Genomic DNA, 19,176 nt, shown 5'->3' on the forward strand with positions numbered 1-19,176 from the left:
CTGTTTCGGTGTTCCAACATTGCACAGTCTTTTGTTATTTAAGTCATACTGCCCATCTGTTGTAAGTTTATATCCAATACCAGGAGGACCTCGGCTACCGCCTTCGGTTTTACCTAGTTTTCGACCGAATACATCAACACTCATTTTGATACTAAAGCAAAAATTGTGCACATCAATATATATATCCTCCTTCACGAAGCTCTTCGATGATAGATAAAATTTCATTGTCAAGACTTGTATTTCCTGCCGACTTTTCAGCTATTAATAAGCGTAAGCGATCTACTAACTCATTAGGATCATCCCAGTGTGTATAATCTACTTGTTGCATTATTCGAGCAGTTTTATAATGAGGTAGCAGCGATCCACCTTTTTTACGAACCGTGAGATCGAACATTGGAGCAATCATTTTAATAAACTTATTACTATTATGGGTTCGTATAGCTCCGTTTTTTTTAAACCCTTTTCTGTGAACATTTGATATTTTTAATAATATGTAGTATTTTTCAAAATCCTCCTGTGTCAACAGAGATTCATTAGGATGCTTTTTGATGAGTAGCTCCATTAATCCCGGAGTCATTGGATACTTTAAATCATATATTTTGATATGATTATTTTCAAATTCTGTTCGCGAATCGCCAAGATTGTACAACTCATTTTCTTTCCGCACTCCATACTTTAAATCTAATAAATCTTTCTGATTTTCATCAAGTATTTGTAAATAAAAATTATTTAATAAATTCTTACTAATTTGCGCTGAATCAACTGATTGATTCTGAATAGTATTATTTAAATCAGTATCATCATCACTTTCACTAATGGCAGACTCGAATGTTATATCACTGTCACTAAACTTTTCTCTGTCTTTTGGATGCTTTTCTTTATCAACTTTATTATTTTCTTCATCGTTTTTATTATAAAAATAATTAGGAGTAACAGAATTATTACTATTATTTTTTCGTTTTTTTGTTTCGGCAACAATTTTCATTAGAGGGTCTGTAATTGGTTTAAAAGTTTCACTAAGCACTTTTTCAGCTTCATTTTTCCCAAACTTCAATAGTCTATACTTTTTTCTAACAGCCTGACGTGCCTTCACTAACTGATGTAGAACATCTTTCTCTTGTTCGTACATAATGATAATGATGCTGACGATGATGATGATGCTTTAATGTCTTGCGACTGACTGTAATGATTGCACTAGGTATGTCCTAAATGTACAGCAAAATTATCAAAACCTTTTCTGTAGCGACCATTATTCATTTGTTTATCTTTATTTATAACAACAAATCCATGTTTATCATCATTCCAGCAATTAGAGCATAAATTTTTAAATTGAATGTATGGCATGTCAGAGTTTACATGATCATTATACACATGCTTCAAATTAACATCATCTTGACGGAATAAAACTAAAAAATTAACGTTATCCCTTACAAGATGCTTTGGGACTTGAGCATATGACTGACAAAGATAGAAGCAGTCAACATTTTTGTGTCTACCCATACAGAAAAAGGCCTTTACATTGTCTTGTTTTTCACAAGCTATATCATCAAAAATCATTATAGAATTTGGTAAAGCATCATTGGGTGAAACTACAGTCTCATGTTCGCTGAAAGGTAAGTATTTCACACCCTCTATGGGCTCCAATAAATCTTTTAAAAACTTGTATTTTGGCTGATGCAGCGATTTAGAATACACATACACATTCTCAAACTTAACACCATTGGGATGCACGATTAAAGCCAATAAGCTATTAGTTTTACCACAATTAGATGGACCGCAAAATACTGCGCGAATACTATCGGGGAGTAGTTCACCATGTCGATTTGAACGCTTTTCTTGTTTTACAATAGCGTCAAAATTCGGAACTTGTAATTTTATGGATTGTTCTTTGAATTCCATGTCTACTCGGTATGAAGGATGAGTGACAACTAATCTTTTAATTGATTAGTATATCGCTTTTATATTTTGAGCTCTTTATTGTAACGAATTCGTCTACTATAAATACATTATTTGTTTTCTCGAACGCTTAGTCATAATTCAACCTCTGAAGACTAATCATCATCATGTACCATCATGATCATGCATCGTAAGAGAGGACGAGGTCTTGTAAATAAAATCATAAATTCTTTACCAGTAGAGCTTCATTTGCCTGGATATCAGTATTGTGGGCCTGGTACTAAGCTTGCTAAGCGTCTTGCTAGAGGAGATCCAGGAGTTAATCCGCTGGACGCAGCGTGTAAAGAGCATGATATAGCATACTCAAAAAATCGACAAGATTTAAAAGCCAGACGCGAAGCAGATAAAATTTTAGCTGATAAGGCTTGGCAAAGAGTTAAAGCTTCAGATTCAAGTATTGGTGAAAAAGCAGCAGCTACCTTTGTGACTGGCGCTATGAAGCTTAAAAGTAAATTTGGTATGGGGCTAAAGAAGGAGAAGAAGAAGAAGAAACATTGTATTAACAAAAGGAAAAGAAAAAAGAGTAGCTTAAAAAAACAAGGTAGTGCTTTAAGTGCAATTATTAAAGCTGCTTCACAAGACATGAATACCAATAGCAAAAAAGCTCAAGATGTTATTAGTAGTGCTTTGAAAGGTGCTCGTACTGCTGTTAAAAAATCTGGTGGTAAAAAGCATGTTAAAATTCCCCGCATCTTACGCCTTCCTACTCAAATTGGTGGAGCTCTACCTCTGATACCCTTGTTTGCTGGTTTGAGTGCAACAGGTGCTATAGCCAATGGAATAGCAGGAATTATTAAAAGCATCAATGCTACTAAGTCAGCCAAAAAGAAGCTAGCTGAGAGTCAGAGACATAATCAAACCATGGAAGCTATTGCCCTCGGGAAAGGTCTTTATCTCAGACCTCATAAAACTGGATTAGGAGTCTATTTAAAGCCTTACGTTGGAAAAGGTTTAAAGAAAAAAAAAAAAACAAAAAAAAAAATCAAAAAAAGTTCAAAGCAGTAAAATTACCTGATCGAGCTCTGACCAACATAGATTTGATGAAATATTCTAAAATCTTAAAAATCCCACGTTTTCGTGGAGTATTCATGAGAAACAACTTACGTGCTGATGGCCCGCGGTTTTCTGAAACAGCTATAGTAAATCTTGATGATAAGAATGGACCTGGAACTCACTGGGTAGCTTATCGAAAATGTGGTAATAATGTTGTATATTTTGACAGTTTTGGAGATCTTCAGCCACCTATCGACTTAATGTTATATCTAAAAGTTAATAATGTGAAATATAATCATAAGCGTTATCAAAAATTTAACTCTTACAACTGCGGTCATTTGTGCTTAAAGTTTCTTTCAAAACAAATATAACTTTCTTACATCAAGAGAAACCTCTTAGTTGTACTTTGACAATGATGGAAGAAACATTAACATTAAGCCTTTCTGGTACTTCTTCTGTTTTAGAAGCACAATATTTTCCACCTATTGAATTATCGCCAAAACACAGCTACGTTCTTGGCTTAGTAGAACTTTTGTCATTCAACTCAATTCCAAATATTGATGAAAATTGTAATAAATTTTACGTTGACAATCAAGTTATTGTATTACCAATCGGTAGTTATGAGATCGAAGATATTAAGTCATTTTTAATTGAAGTATTACAACCTCGCAACATAACTCTTGATATTACGCCAAACAATAATACGCTTCGAAGTGTTATCAAGTGCAGCCATACCATTGACTTTAGACCTAAAGATTCTATAGGTCGTCTATTAGGTTTCACTCAGCGAGTTCTTAACAATAACACCACTCATATTTCAGACTTACCTGTAGCTATTCTAAAGATAAACGCATTAAGAGTTGAATGTAACATTACGAGAGGAGCTTACATAAATAGCAACAAAGTGCACACGATTCATGAATTTTTTCCAGCAGTACCACCAGGATATAAAATTATTGAAGTTCCTTCACAAATAATTTATTTACCGATTATTGGACGTATTATTGATCATATTCAAGTACGTATAGTAGATCAGGACGGTAATTTAGTTAATTTTCGTGGTGAAGTCATAACTATAAGATTGCATATAAAACCCTCTTCATAATGGGTATCATTTATAATCAAACAAATCATATAGGTAGCTCAATATGCACTCCAGCACTCAGTCAACGACGAGCTCTCAAACCGTTGAGACGTCAGAAAAAACAGTCCATAAAAGCATCGAGACATCTAAGAAGACAGCCAACACGTCGAAAACTAACTCATCAAAACATACAGTTTATAAAAAGTCTCGGTCTAAAAATAAAAAGCCCTGGTGGAAACTAAATTGGATACTTTTTTGTTGTATACAAAATGGACGAGATTCTAAGTATTCAGTCTCCAGTCGCATTTGACGAATCAATTGCGCACTATGAGATTCATGCTCATCAGCCGTATGCATCTTCAACATATGGTAACAGCGATGAAATTCGAATTTCAATTCAACATCAAGATTTGTGTCTTCTACCATCCAGAAGTTCTTTACATGTTTATGGAAGATTGGTCAAAGCAGATGGAAATACAGCAGTAACAAATACTGCTTTGATAAACAACGCAATCTGCCACTTATTTGAAGAAATAAGATATGAGATAAATGCCATAGAGGTCGACAAGTGCAAAAATGTTGGATTAACAACCCTTATGAAAAATTGGTTATCACTTCGTCCTGATCAAAAATTTATGATAAATGCTGGTTGGCTTGGTGTTGGAGAAGAAGCTGATGATCTTACAAATGATAACGGCTACTTTGATATCATGCTTCCACTGAATATGATTTTGGGTTTTGCTGAAGACTATCGTAAAATAGTTGTTCATGTAAAACATGAGCTTATACTTACAAGAGCAAGAAACGATATAAATGCCGTGTTGCAAACTCCAGTTAATGCTAATGCTGCTGATCCCACAGCCGTAGAAACTTGGGAAGACTTTAAAATAGTAATATTGAAGCTCGAGTGGCTTATGCCATATGTGGTAATGTCAGATTCTCATAAAATTCGTTTATTAAATTATCTGCAAAAAGACAAGTTTATACCTATGAGTTTTCGAACTTGGGAATTATATGAGTATCCCCTGTTACCTAGCACATCCAAACATATATGGACAGTTAAAACATCAAATCAGTTGGAAAAACCACGTTACGTTATTTTAGCCTTTCAAACTAACCGTAAAAATCAGAAAAATGTAAGCGCCAGTATGTTTGATCACTGCAACATAAGAAATGTGAAACTCTACTTAAATTCACAATATTATCCTTATGGTGATCTGAATCTTGATATAACGCGTAACCAGTATGCATTGCTATATCATATGTATGCTAATTTTCAAAATTCATACTATGGCAAAGATTGTACACCTTCACTGGGCAAACAGCACTTTCTCAATCGAATACCTTTAATCGTCCTCGATTGTTCAAAACAAAACGAGTCATTGAAAAATGCTCCAGTAGATGTGAGGCTAGAATTTGAGTCGCATACAAATTTTCCTGCCAATACGTCAGCTTATTGCTTAATTTTGCACGACCGTATAGTTCAATACAGTCCAATGAGTGGGGATGTCAAGAAACTTGTGTAGATATAAAGTTGATTCAAGGCTTTGCTAGCATCAGTTTATTTTCAACCACAATGAATAAAGGTCGGAGCAACAGCTGGAGTAAAGAAGAAGCAGAAAACAAACGACGACAAGAAGAGTGGGAAAAATTTATGAGAAGAAACGAGAAGAAAGACATAAGAGTTGATGAAACAAAATCTGCGGAAAAATCGAAAGATAAAGACTGTAAAATTGTCTGAAAATTAATATGTTTAATAAGCTTTAGTTTAATCAATATGTCACATAAACCGTGTACGAGTAATTTTACAACTAATGTTAAGTATCAAAAAATCCCAACTAAGGATGATGATGATAGAAATAAGAAATCTGGGCTGAAAAACTTCATCGATAAATATTCAACCAACAAAGGATCTTGTCCTAAAAATCAAGGTTACGAAAAAATAAAAAAGCAATAAAATTAAATACTATAATTGCGAAAGATGGAGTATTTTGTGGACGTGCAAGGTTTCAAGAAACCGGGTAATGATTATGTGCTCAAAGAATTGGCTATCCTCCCGCTCAATACTAACGATGCAGAAGCCCAAGTATTTCTTTTTAAAGCACCCTTCAGCTGGCGAAAATTACCTCAAAAGTATAAACATGAAAATTTATACCTTGAACTTTGCTATCATGGACTAACCTGGAACTCGGGAAAAATTGAGTATACAGAGATAGGAAATATTTTACGGGAGAATCTTGAAAATGCTAAAAAGATACATGTCATTGGAGATTTAAAAAAAAAGTGGCTTGAAAGATTTGGCTTTAAGGTCACTGATATGACAGACTATCCACTATTCGAACTCCCAAGATTGGTTACTACTTGCGTACATCACAACGGAGCCTACAAATCCATGTGTGCTCTTCATAATGTGAAGCGAATGAAAAAATTTTACTTTAATATGGAATGGGTTGATGATGATGATGACGATGATAATAATAATATAGAGCTATAAGAATGCATTGTATTTTAAGAACAACATGTTTAACAAAATCGTTTTGTAAATCATGTACATTTTTCATTTAATATAAACTGATTTTAAAAATAAAACAAAAAATGTTTAACAATTATTTCCCTACCACTCCACATCCTACATTATCATGCAACGCGCTCGCTTACACAAAAAAAAAGTTTTGTATCCATATAACTACCACGTGCACAAGCTGCACACGGTTTCGCACATTTAAACAGCGCGCGCAAATCAACGCTGCAGACGACTTACGCACATTGCATCGCGCGCAAACTCAAACTGCGTTGCACGTCACCAGCTGGCGCACGCGGCGCTGCAGGCGCTAATGCACATTGCGCATAAACTCAAACAGCGCGCGCAAACTCAAGCAGCACTGCAGCTGGCGCACGCAACCTCAAGCAGCGCACGCACAAGGAATGCGAGGAAGCCACAGCTCCTGCTCGCCCATTGGCTGCAGCAGGGACCACTCCACCCGAAAAGAGGGGCCCCTCGCCGCGGAGAGGGAGTGGGCCGAAATCGCCTGGCGACTCGAGCCCACCTGGGCTGGAATCGCCATAGCTTATCTACTCTTACCCAACGCACTAATGAGAAAAAAGACGAGTAAAAAGGCATCAATTTAAACAGTGCTCAGAAAAATATCAATTCGGTCCAATTCTTTAAAAGGTATTTTTATAGGCATAAAAGACTAAAATCCTGTTTTTTTAGCCAACAATATTCTAGTCAATTATGTACAGTATGTATAGGACCAAAACATTTTTTTTAAGAGAATTTGACGCTCTACGAACAAATTCGTTACAAGATTTTTAATAATAAGGACTGTATGGTGAAAGCTTAGCTCATATAGCGCCAGGGCCACTCAGACCTAATTTATGTATGCATTTGTATATCCGTGAGACAGTCAAGACTGTGTATGTATATGAGCATGTATGTATAACTGTAATGGACTTGTCTTTATTGTTTTTTCAATAAAAAAATCGATGGCACTGAATCTGGACACAGACAAGTAAACTGGAACGCATAACCTACAATCTATTTTACAAGCACTATAATTTATAAACAACCGATACCAACAAATAAGTAATTAAAAATAATACGGGTACCACCTTGTATGCTATTTGCTAACAGACACGCCGACTTAGAGTGGTCAGCACAGAGGCCATTTTTGTACTTGGCTGAAATAATTAATTTCTGATGGCTGCGAGCCACTTTTCTTTCAGTACTTTATTTTTTTGAAATTTAAATTTCCTTTTATTGTCCACACCTTATTACAGAAAATTATACATATTCTCACACCGTAAGGAGTATACGTATATTTATTTTATTCGTTTACCATGTACAAATATAAGCATGTATATATAGACATTATATTCTATGTATGTAGTACGTGCACACAGAGTCACGCGGTGATTCACAGATATACGAATATATACATAAATCAGGATCGAGTACCCCTAGCACCTCCTAAGCAAAGCTTTTGTTATACATTCCTCATTCTATTTTTTTAAAAGATATTTCAGATCAAAGTTTTACCTCAAGTGGCATGCGATGACTTTTACAATTATTACATTTTTTCACGTAATAATGGCTCAAAAACATAATTCGTGGAATGAAAACTGAACATTTTGGTCACTGCAGTTTTATGAGCCATTTAGAAGTTATGAATTTCTACATTACAAAATTTTTTTTCCCGTGTTATTTAAATGCCGATGCACGAGCATTAAACATGAAGCTTTACCGGCGTTTTGACATTACCTTAAAAGATACATCTCCTTAAAAGTTTACATGTGGAAATTTCGGAAGAAAAATAAGTCAATTTTTTCTAACCAGTCAAATATACACATACATGTAAGTAGGTAAGCTGAGAGGGTTCTGGCTCACCTCCTCTTTTTCCCTAGACGGATTGGTGCATGAGATGTTGTTTCCTACTGCGGTAGCTAGAGCCAGCTTTCCAGCAGCCAGGTTTATCCTGGATAACCAGAGCAATGCATGATCATGCTAAAAATCGTGCCTGCACACGCATACCTTTACCTTGAACGTATTTTATGAAGTTATTTTCAAGCTTGTTAGTTGACGCGAATTCTATATTATTTTCTGGTTCAAACACTTCGGGTTCATTTTCAAATGCTGTAACTGCTGCCTCAACTTCACGATCACTGTCTGATACAAAAACTTCAGACTCATTGATAAATATTTTTGCTGCTTCTACTATTTCTAAGCGATCATAAAGTAGTTGTATTAAAGTTTTTAGTAAAGCTATCGCTGATTGAAATTTTTGCAATTCGGAAGTTGATAAGTCATTTTTTTTTTTACTAAAAAAAAAATCACTATCCTTTAGAACTGTAAGACTACTATCTAACTGAATTTGGATATGAGCAGCATCATATCTATTTATAGTTTGCTGATATGTTTTCCATAGCTGGTGAGCCACATCTTTAAAATATGGAACTGTTGCCATAGCTAAAAACTGCAAGTTTACTTGCTCACAGATTACATGCAAATGGGCTGTTGAAGCAGCTCCAATCTTAATATAAAATAAATTTTAGGAAATAGTAGGCATATGGAGGGGGAAGGGGGGGGGGTACACAGTTGTTTATACAAAACTCATCACAACATTTTAGAATAAATTCATTTTATTTTATTTTATTTTTTATTTTTTTAATTTACATTCAAATTTATTTAATTTTAAGGATTCATACTATCACTACTGTCACTACTACTATTACAACTACTACAACTACCACAACTACTGCTACTACTACTACTGCTGCTGCTACTACTACTACTACTAATACTTTTTCTTTTTTTTTCGCCAATTGAAGAATTTGGCATTGTACCATTTTTTTTTTTTTTCTCACAAAAATCATGTACATAATTTTCTTCAATAGGTCGCTTTCGACTTGCTCTATTTTTCGTGGCTAAAGCTAAACTCCGTTGCTTGAGCTTTTCTATAGCCTCTCTTTTTTTTTCTTCAGCTTTTTCAATTCTTTTTTTAAGCCGGGTTTCCTGTTTTAAAATTCTTTCACATTCTTTCATCCGTTCGCTTATCATCTTCTTCATTTCTCGTTGGATTACCCTCGGCCTTTGGTTTTGAAGAGCTGTCTCCACCCTCAAGGTTAAAATATTCCGATCTTCATCAGTCCACTCTTGTAGATTGTTTGGCAGAAGCTCGTTGTCTAACGGTACTACCCGTGCTGCAACAAGTAAAGAATCTTCATGCTGTGGTGTAAGCGGTCGTTGTTCACTGAAAAATAGAAAAATTTTTTTTTTTTTTTTTTTTTTTTTTTTTTTTTTTTTTTTTTTTTTTTTTTTTTTTTGACAGATTATGAGGATTCATGTCCCTCAAGTGGTGAAACCGATATAGTTCGAAAATCACCAATCTCTCCAACACCATCGTACACGGAGGCTTTTTATGCTTTTCAAGCAGCAATAGCAGCAGAGCATATTACGGAGCAAACAGCTCCACTTGATCTATCCGTAGTTTTACAGCCGACAGAAAGTGAGTTTGAATACTTTGAATTTTTTTTTTCTAATCTTCTTAAACGTTTCTTCTTTTTATTTTTTCTTTTCTTTCTTTTTAACATAATTTTTTTTATTTTGTTCAACAGATTATGAGGATTCATGTCCCTCAGGTGGTGAAACCGATATAGTTCGAGAATGACCCATCTCTCCAACACCATCGTACACGGAGGCTTTTTATGCTCTTCAAGCAGCAATAGCAGCAGAGCATATTACGGAGCAAACAGCTCCACTTGATCTATCGATAGTTTTACAGCCGACAGAAAGTGAGTTTAAATACTTTTAATTTTTTTCTCTAATCTTCTTAAACGTTTCTTCTTCTTATTTTTTCCTTTCTTTCTTTTTAACATAATTTTTTTTATTTTGTTCAACAGATTATGAGGATTCATGTTCCTCAGGTGATGAATCACCGGGCTCCCCAACTCTTTCATACACTGAGAGTTTTTACTCTCTCGAAACGGAAATTGGGAGTATTTCACCACAAAGAGTACCTCTAGACTTAAGCACATCACTCCAGTCAGCACAAGGGTCACAAATTATCGATTTGACCTCTTCGCCAGAAGTTGCGGTCATATTTATTTCTCCGCAGCTGAAAATCAAATCATCTCCGGAAATAGTTAAAGTTAAAAATTTATTAAAAAGAAAAAGGGTTGAGGAAGAAGTTGAAAATGAAATTAAAAAAAAAAAAATTAGTCGCAAGTTAAAATTTTGATATTGTAAATAAATTGTAAAATATTTTGTAAATAAATTGTTAAATATATTGTAAATAAATTGTAAAATATATATCATATTTAAATAAAGAAATATTATAAACATAACTGCATTTTAAAGATTACAGAGTCTTGAAATTTATTTCACACTATATTCCAAGTCCGATAAACTTGCTACCTGCATTTTATGACCAAGTGCACATAGCCATAAATTTTTAAAGTATAATACGCACGTCAATAAAATGTATACAGTGAAAATCTATTTTAGATGTATTGAGGTAAAAGGTATGCTCAATTTACATAAAAGGATCGGGATGCTTTATTGGGTATTTAGTGTAATGTACTTCATCGCTGTATTCATTTGTTTGTATACCCTCGACCGAAAAAGGTATATTTTTCTTTTAGTGATGGAGTATATTGTAGATATCCAGGGTTTTAAGACTACAAATAATAAATTTCTTTTTAAAGAAATTTCATATGTCGAACTTGGGAAAAATAGGGATTCCATGGCAGTTGTAATAGTGCTTAAGCCGCCTTTCGCGTGGAAAAATTTATCTTATGCGGACAAGAAACAAAATCGTTGGTTGATAACCAATTTCCATGGTATAAGCTGGAATGTCGGAAACATTTCCTATGAAAGAGCGCTTAATATATTTAAAACTGAACTTGTTGACGCGGAAACGGTTTTCGTCAAGGGCCTTGAAAAAAAAAAATACCTGGAAGAAATACTAACATGCAAGTATGTATATGCACACATGATAGAATATAATAAAGGTGCAAGTCATTCATGTTTTCTACATATAGAGTCGTTAATATTGAGGAGTATGGATGTCCAGCGCTTGCAAAACTTAACAAAGTCTATTTGCCATGCAAATACCATGCCTTTAACATTAACTCTCCATGTGCTATCAGAAATGTTTCTGCAATAAGGGATTGGATATATTTTAAATTAAATCAAAAAAATGTGCTTAGTTCGATGTATAAAGTAGTTTTTCCTCATTAAAAATTTTTTTGCCAATAATAAAGAACTGTTAGAATATGTAAATTATAATTCAAGAATAAGATGTAAAAATAATTTTTAAATGTAAAGTTGTGCTTCTAAGCTATTTAACTGACCGATTGTAATCACCAAAGCGGCTCAGGCACTCAGAGAGAAGGAAAGCTACATCTCATACTTGCTCATGGAGAGAGAGATTGCGCAATTTTACGCAGCGCTGTTGGGTGGGTAGATGTCACTAGCTCTGATAAAGAAAAGTTATAAATACAGGTTGTATATTATTATTCACTCAGTTTTACTCATGTGACACAAGTAGTAACAGCAACGGTAAAACGAGAGCCTTGTCAAATAAAAAAATATATTAGAAAAAATCATTTTTAATTTAAATATTCACAATTTCAAAACGCATCATGGATTTCATCATTAGTATCCACGGCTTTTATAATGCTGACAGACACTTCATACCGAAAGAAGTTTCAGTGGTTTCCTTGCAAGGAAACGTTGTTGGCCATTGGATAATCAAGCCACCTTGCAATTTTAATGATTTACCGTCTGATGTAAAAAAGCATAATAATCACCAGACGGTAGAAGTCCACGGAATCGAATGGTTTGAGGGTGATGTTACTTTAAATGACTTAAAGTATCATCTAATAACTATTGCCAAGAACCTGAAAAGAATTTATACTTACGGAAGTGATAAAGCTAAGTTCATAAGTTCAATCCTGACACGTGAAGTTCACGATTTATCCCAAATGCATCCTACTTTCAAAGACTTTGAAGACAAAGTCTCTTCTCAAGTATGCCTTACACACGGGCAAAACCATTTTGAAAAGAAAAAACTATTTTGTGCCCTACATAAAGCACATTTATTAAAACAATGGTTTCTGACTAGCACATCAATTAAGTCATCAAAGCAAGACAGCGATTTATATTATGCAGCATATCAACGCCTTAAACGACAAAAGCAACAGCCTACATGGATGACCGGCTACGACGTGGTTGGTTAAGCGAAGCACATAATATAAATAATACTGATAAATTTTTTCCGCCAAATTTTTATGTATTTTAAGAACAACATGTTTAACAAAATCGTTTTGTAAATCATGTACATTTTTCATTTAATATAAACTGATTTTAAAAATAAAACAAAAAATGTTTAACAATTATTTCCCTACCACTCCACATCCTACATTATCATGCAACGCGCTCGCTAACACAAAAAAAAAGTTTTGTATCCATATAACTACCACGTGCACAAGCTGCACACGGTTTCGCACATTCAAACAGCGCGCGCAAATCAACGCTGCAGACGACTTACGCACATTGCATCGCGCGCAAACTCAAACTGCGTTGCACGTCACCAGCTGGCGCACGCGGCGCTGCAGGCGCTAATGCACATTGCGCATAAACTCAAACAGCGCGCGCACAAGGAATGCGAGGAAGCCACAGCTCCTGCTCGCCCATTGGCTGCAGCAGGGACCACTCCACCCGAAAAGAGGGGCCCCTCGCCGCGGAGAGGGAGTGGGCCGAAATCGCCTGGCGACTCGAGCCCACCTGGGCTGGAATCGCCATAGCTTATCTACTGGTAAGACCTAATGAATAGTCCATGTATTTACTAGTTATCGCAAACTTATAATTAATTAAATGTATTCAGATTATTGACGATAATATAATTAAGAGACTTCTAAACAAGGTTATAAACGAACAACTTTTGTATGTCATTACACCGTAGCGGGGTTGGGGTGTAATTATTACTCACTGAGTACACAAAATCTACAAATAGTTATGTACAAAATATTAATTCTTCTTAATACTTTATTTTTTGCCATGACTAAAAAACATGACTCAACAATAAATACTATTTATTAAAGTCATGCTCTAATTAATTAGTATTTCCTGTTTTGTCATTTATTATAAAATAGCTACATGTTTCTTATTTAAAGAATATTAAAAGATGAATTATATACAATTGTTACTGTTGAGCATTAACAGTACCTACATTTCAGTGAGTTACAGTAATATTATAATTTACTGTTAAGCAGTAAGCCCACTTTTTTCACATTATTTGTAACAAAAATTTATTAGAGATAATGGTTTTTTAACTATCTCTCTGCAACTATAATCACTTTTGCTACATTTTTTGTCTTTTTTTGAAGACTTGTCCAAACTTTTGTTTACTCTAGATTTAAGCGTTGTGGTGTACAAATTAATATTACTATATTTAATTCAGTCGTAGATACGATATAATTAAGTTATATTATTAATAAAGTAAATTTTCTTTTCTGACTAAGGTCTTACTTTTAACATGCTTCTAATATTTTATTGAGGCACCAGGATAATTCTTATTTTCTTCGATAATGATAAAAATTTTTTTTTTCGTCAACATAGAGCATTACTTTTGTTTTATTTGTCTAAAAAATCATTGTTTTTTGTAGCTTGAGTTTTTATTAGTTCTTATTTGAACACTTGATATATTACAAATATGACTAAAGTGAGTTCTATATTATTAGTAGTGAAAATTAAGATGAGAAATTCATGTTTATTGTGAATTGATTTAAGTATGATTTGTTACTTTATATTTTATGTTAGCACTTCAAACCATTACACTATACTTTTCATAACAAAATTAAATTTGACCAGAAAAACAAGATTGTTTTTGATTTAAATACATTAAAAACCAATATTGCTTTCCAGAAAAAGCCAAACATAATTTTTTTTTGTTCGAGAACTTAAAAAAGTGATACTCCTTTTTTTAAGGATTTTTCTTATCCAAAGTGTTTATTTACAATATATTCAGTTACTAAAATGAGGTGAAATGTTCAGTGTAGAAGCATCATTTAGACATAGTTTTTCTGTGAAAATGAAGAAAATGTTTATTTCATTTTTACTGATTAATGTTACTGTAAAACATTAATAATACATGAAAATTGATTTTTATTATCTTCATTTTAGGAGCAAGATCTTTTGGAACAAAATAGAGCTTTGGGTGATGCTAAGCATCAGTTTATGGTAATGAAACTTTTTAACGATACACGACAAGATTTAGCTGATATTCTGTACATGTGGTCAGCGCAATCTAGTTTACCAAGTACTGCAATGTTTAGACTTTTAGCACTACTACAAAAAAAAAATCCTGAGTCAGAAGTTGGAAAAAGCAGCTCAGATAAAATTACCCTGGCTCTCATTGTTGCTTTTTTATATTCAATTAACTTTAACCACTTAAATACTAGAGATGATGGTGAAGGTAAGTTCAGAAAAAAATCTTTTTACTTGTTTCACACTGCATTTCATATGGTATCATAGTTAATATTATATAATTTTTATCATTTCAGAAATAATAAAATCAATGTCATTATTATCTGAAAGAGGTGTTTTTGAAGAAATGTTGCAAAAACTTTTATCACCCAATGTTGTATGGGAAAGTTTTGGTTTAAGAGGGTTTGCTCAATTCGCACTCGCGGTAGCTGTAACAACCATAAAGTCAGTACCTAGTTTATGTCCTATGCAAAGTATTACTAAAGAAGATGAAATACTCGTTGAAGCTGCTTTATGCAACAAAGCTTTTCAGTTTGCGACAGAAGTTCTTTTTAAAAGCAAAAATTTATATTATGAAGAGTTTTATATCCGATGTTTTCATTCACTCATTTCAGACTTTATTTTGTTAATGCCCCTCAAAGTCAAAGAGTTAAGAAGTAGAGATGATGAGTCGATGCGTTTGATCCATGCTTATCAGCAAGAAGGGCTTGAACCGCCCATGAACTTAGACAATCACTTTAAATATTTTATGCTCATGATTGCTGAACTATATGCTAATGATCCGTTAAATTTGAATTTAGCTATGGACTACTGGTGTCAGCACTCAGAGACTTCTCATATCTCTAATTCTATTTATACACGGTTACCATCAAGACAAGTTGCTTTGTTTAAATTTGTAAGATTAGCTAGTGAAATTTTACCAGCTGGACTGTTTGTGCCTTATTTGAAAATGATTGCGTCATTGGCTTCTTCTCCTCAAGCTGCTAGACAAGCGTTCAACTTTTTGAAACCTAATGGTAATTTTTTTCCAGTACGATTTTTCCATTATCATGTAATTCTATCTAAAATATGATGGCCAGATTTGAAAAAAAAACTTTAGTATCCAAACTTTTATACAGTTTTAACGTGCGATGTAATTTTCCAAATCATTTAACATATTTAAATCTCTAAGTTTATACAGACTCTAAAGTACTTCAAAATATTCTGATTTTTTAAAATAAATGAAGTAAACCTCTTAAAATTAAGAGTGTTAATCAGACCAGGTTTAGTTGTAACTGGTTCAAGTAGACCTACTACAATCTAGGTAAATTAGTTTTTAATAACCTTTCTTTATAAATTAATTTTTTTGCAGCCATGGTAGTGTAGTAGCTTAGACTGCCGTTCTTATAGCTCAGAGACTTGGTAACACATGCTCGTGAGTTCGAGACCTGAGCTTTTTTTATTGACTCGCACCTCTGGAGAACTTATTTTTTAAGTAAGCATTTCGAACTACTATCCGACTTTCAGGAGTTGTGTAAAATATCCGATCCTATTGCTGCGCAAGTAATTAATTTACAATAAGTCTACGGTGGTGTTTAATTATGCTACCGACCGTAGCGTACATATACGGTAAAACTTAAATGCAAAGCTAAATAGGACCCGTATGAGAACTTCTAAGACTGAAATATATATCTTCTTATCATATATAGTTAACTGTGTGGAGCTTTTTACGCGCCCCCACCTGCCCCTACCGCCGATAAAATACTCTCCACTGTAATCTTTGTCCTTTGCAAATTAAAGGGAGATTTGTTTTATTTCTTCGTTATTTCAACCCAATTAAAATTAGGTCAACCCCTTCTGCCGCCACCCCACTGTCACTCATGCAATTTTTGTTGCTGATAACTCTCTAATGCCCCCCACAGATCCTGTATAAAATAATAACTAAATAATACTTGGTTCTCGTGCTTCTCACGCATCAAATTTTTTTTTTTTTTTTTTTTTTTTTTGATAAAACTTTTGTAAATGGTTTTGTAATAAAAAATTTTGTTGGTAAAAATAAAGGTTAGGTTTCGTGTATTTTAGAATATGATAGTAAAAATATACTCATAATTTTTCATATTTTTGAACGGTGAATGTAACCTCAAAAAGTTATTAAACGTTTTAAAAAATCGTAACATAAAGATAAAATCAACATCAAAGCTGAAAAAAATTCGTTACGTATTTTATAAAAAATTACTTTTTTGGATTTTTTTAGATTATTAAAAGTAGTGAAAGAGACCGAAAAAAAACTCGAAATTTTGTGATTTATCAAAACCTTTTCTTCGTCTAAGTAATAGTTTCTGTTTGGAAAAGTCTAGTTGTTTTTCCAGAAATCCAATGGATAGACAGTGGGTGACAGCAGGTAAGAGTAAGAGATAATACAGTGAGATTGTAGTGTCGATGCACAGTGATGTTTATTGAATTTGTACTGGTCCTAACCGCTACCATGCGTAGGTTTCGCTAAGGATCGGGTGATCTGGATGGACATTCTCGAGCAGCCGCGCAGTTCTTCTTATACACTAAAAATTGTTTTAGTACTTGCGGTGAGTGGTCGATACTTAGCAAGTGGTAGGTGGTACTATCAGTCGTGAAGTTTAAAATTGGTACTGGGTGGGATGTTTGAAAATCAAATTTATGCAAGTGATTAAAGTTAATGATGAAGTAATTATTTTTATAATTTATAAATTAATAAAGTAATATCCTGGATGGTTAAAAGATTTAAGAAATAATTTTAGACTGAAACTGAAAAATTTTGAAATTGATCCACGCCTCACTTTAGGACGTTTGGGAATATTATTCAAAGAGGCGAATAATAGGAAGTCTCCCCTACCCGCGCAGCTAGACCCCGTTTATCGCCCACTTCCTCTTGCACACTGAAAACTTGAAACTGTACGATTGTAATTGTTTACATTTTTCTAAAATGCCCGTCAAGATTTGATTTTTTTTGTCGAGCATCTTTCTTTTGCACAAAGGTATCTATAAGATCGTTTTTTTCATTCTATCATATTTTTACTATCCCTTTATTTCAATTGGAAGGCAAGCTAATTTTTTTCTATCACAAACGATCGTGTTAGATTCAAAACATTTTTCTCAAAAATTTCCGTAGTAAAAAATGCAAAAAATTTTATGTGCACTCCTGATGTGCTGAAATATAACAACTATTTTTTTGGGCACGATTCTACATTTTAAACTATTTTTCCGAACCTCCTTAACTAGTCTCACTCTAGCTGAAAGAGACTTATGCCGTAGTGAACGTGCTAACATTTGTTTATATTTGATATTACTAAAAATCATTATGTTTTTTGTATAAGATTAATTTACTGTTTACGCACAGTTAAAAAATGTCTAAAATAATGTACATTTGAGAGACAGATCGAAATAACTGTTAAGGCTCCTTTATCAGCTACAAGACGTAAGCCTTATGATTCATTCAAAATACACCCCTAATTCACAAAAAAAAAATTTGTCACATTCTAAGTATGTCAGTTACTTAAATTCTTTTTAACAACCAAATTTGTTATAAACGTAAGAGAAGCGGGTCTTGAAAATTTTGAACATAAAGCTACGTTCTTTCTTATGCATTTGCAATCGTGCAATCTTTAACTAACTCCGTTTGAATAGACATTTCCATATCAATCCAGAGAGAAATTTAAAATCCTAGAAATTAACGATTTCAGTTCTCTATCATCGTATACTTGGTAAATCATGACTGTGCTAGTGTCTATGGTAAATGATTTCTCTTTCATATGTCAATTAACGCCTTTGTTTCATCAAGTGCTTTAAAATAACTACATAAGTTTGACGGTAAATTTAGTCAAGTCTTCGAAGCAAATGTAATACTTAGTTCGCTGATTAATCTGTGTGTAAAAGCAGCAGCCTTAATTATCATCTTCACCTCGAGTACTCTCGTGTAGAATAAGAAACATCGTTGCCGTCAACCATTGAAGCTTTTATGACTACAAGCGCCTGAGCAGCGACCAACCAGCGACAAATATTAGAAGTAAGTTGAAATTAAGAAAAATTGGAGTTTCATATAAGCAGTGTAAACGTAGAACTAAAATTAATAATTAAATTTTTCTTTTTACAGTTCAAATTTTACTCAATTTATACAATAATATAAGACATAAGATGATTGTTATTTAGATTTCTACTATTAAGCTTTTTCTCAATTCAAATATTTAATAAGTAAAAGATACAAATTTTAATAAGGTGTGTGCATGTTCACTATACTTGGTGCACACACAAACAGTGATGTGACAATCCTAACGTCACTCATACGTCTCTCACACATACATATGTGATTTTATACATACTTCCGGGTTGGTGCGTGCAAGCTAGCGATACGCACCAAAGAAAT

The 19,176-nt window shown here is 33.6% G+C and overlaps 1 protein-coding gene across 4 annotated transcripts in view; it reads left to right on the plus strand.

Annotated features, from left to right (window-relative positions):
- Positions 1-19,176, plus strand: part of Nup205 (nuclear pore complex protein Nup205) — a 287,241-nt gene that overhangs the window by 73,637 nt on the left and 194,428 nt on the right. For all 4 annotated transcript variants that reach the window (XM_089594072.1, XM_089594071.1, XM_014348770.2 and 1 more), the window contains 2 exons: positions 14,718-15,009; positions 15,098-15,817. In XM_089594072.1, the coding sequence (XP_089450198.1) occupies positions 14,718-15,009; positions 15,098-15,817 (1,012 nt within the window). The remainder of the gene's footprint in view (positions 1-14,717; positions 15,010-15,097; positions 15,818-19,176) is intronic.

Source organism: Copidosoma floridanum, unplaced genomic scaffold (genome assembly GCF_036245765.1).
Source record: "Copidosoma floridanum isolate Cflo_tuat_1 unplaced genomic scaffold, Cflo_Japanese_pri ptg000020l, whole genome shotgun sequence".
Classification (NCBI taxonomy): domain Eukaryota; kingdom Metazoa; phylum Arthropoda; class Insecta; order Hymenoptera; family Encyrtidae; genus Copidosoma; species Copidosoma floridanum.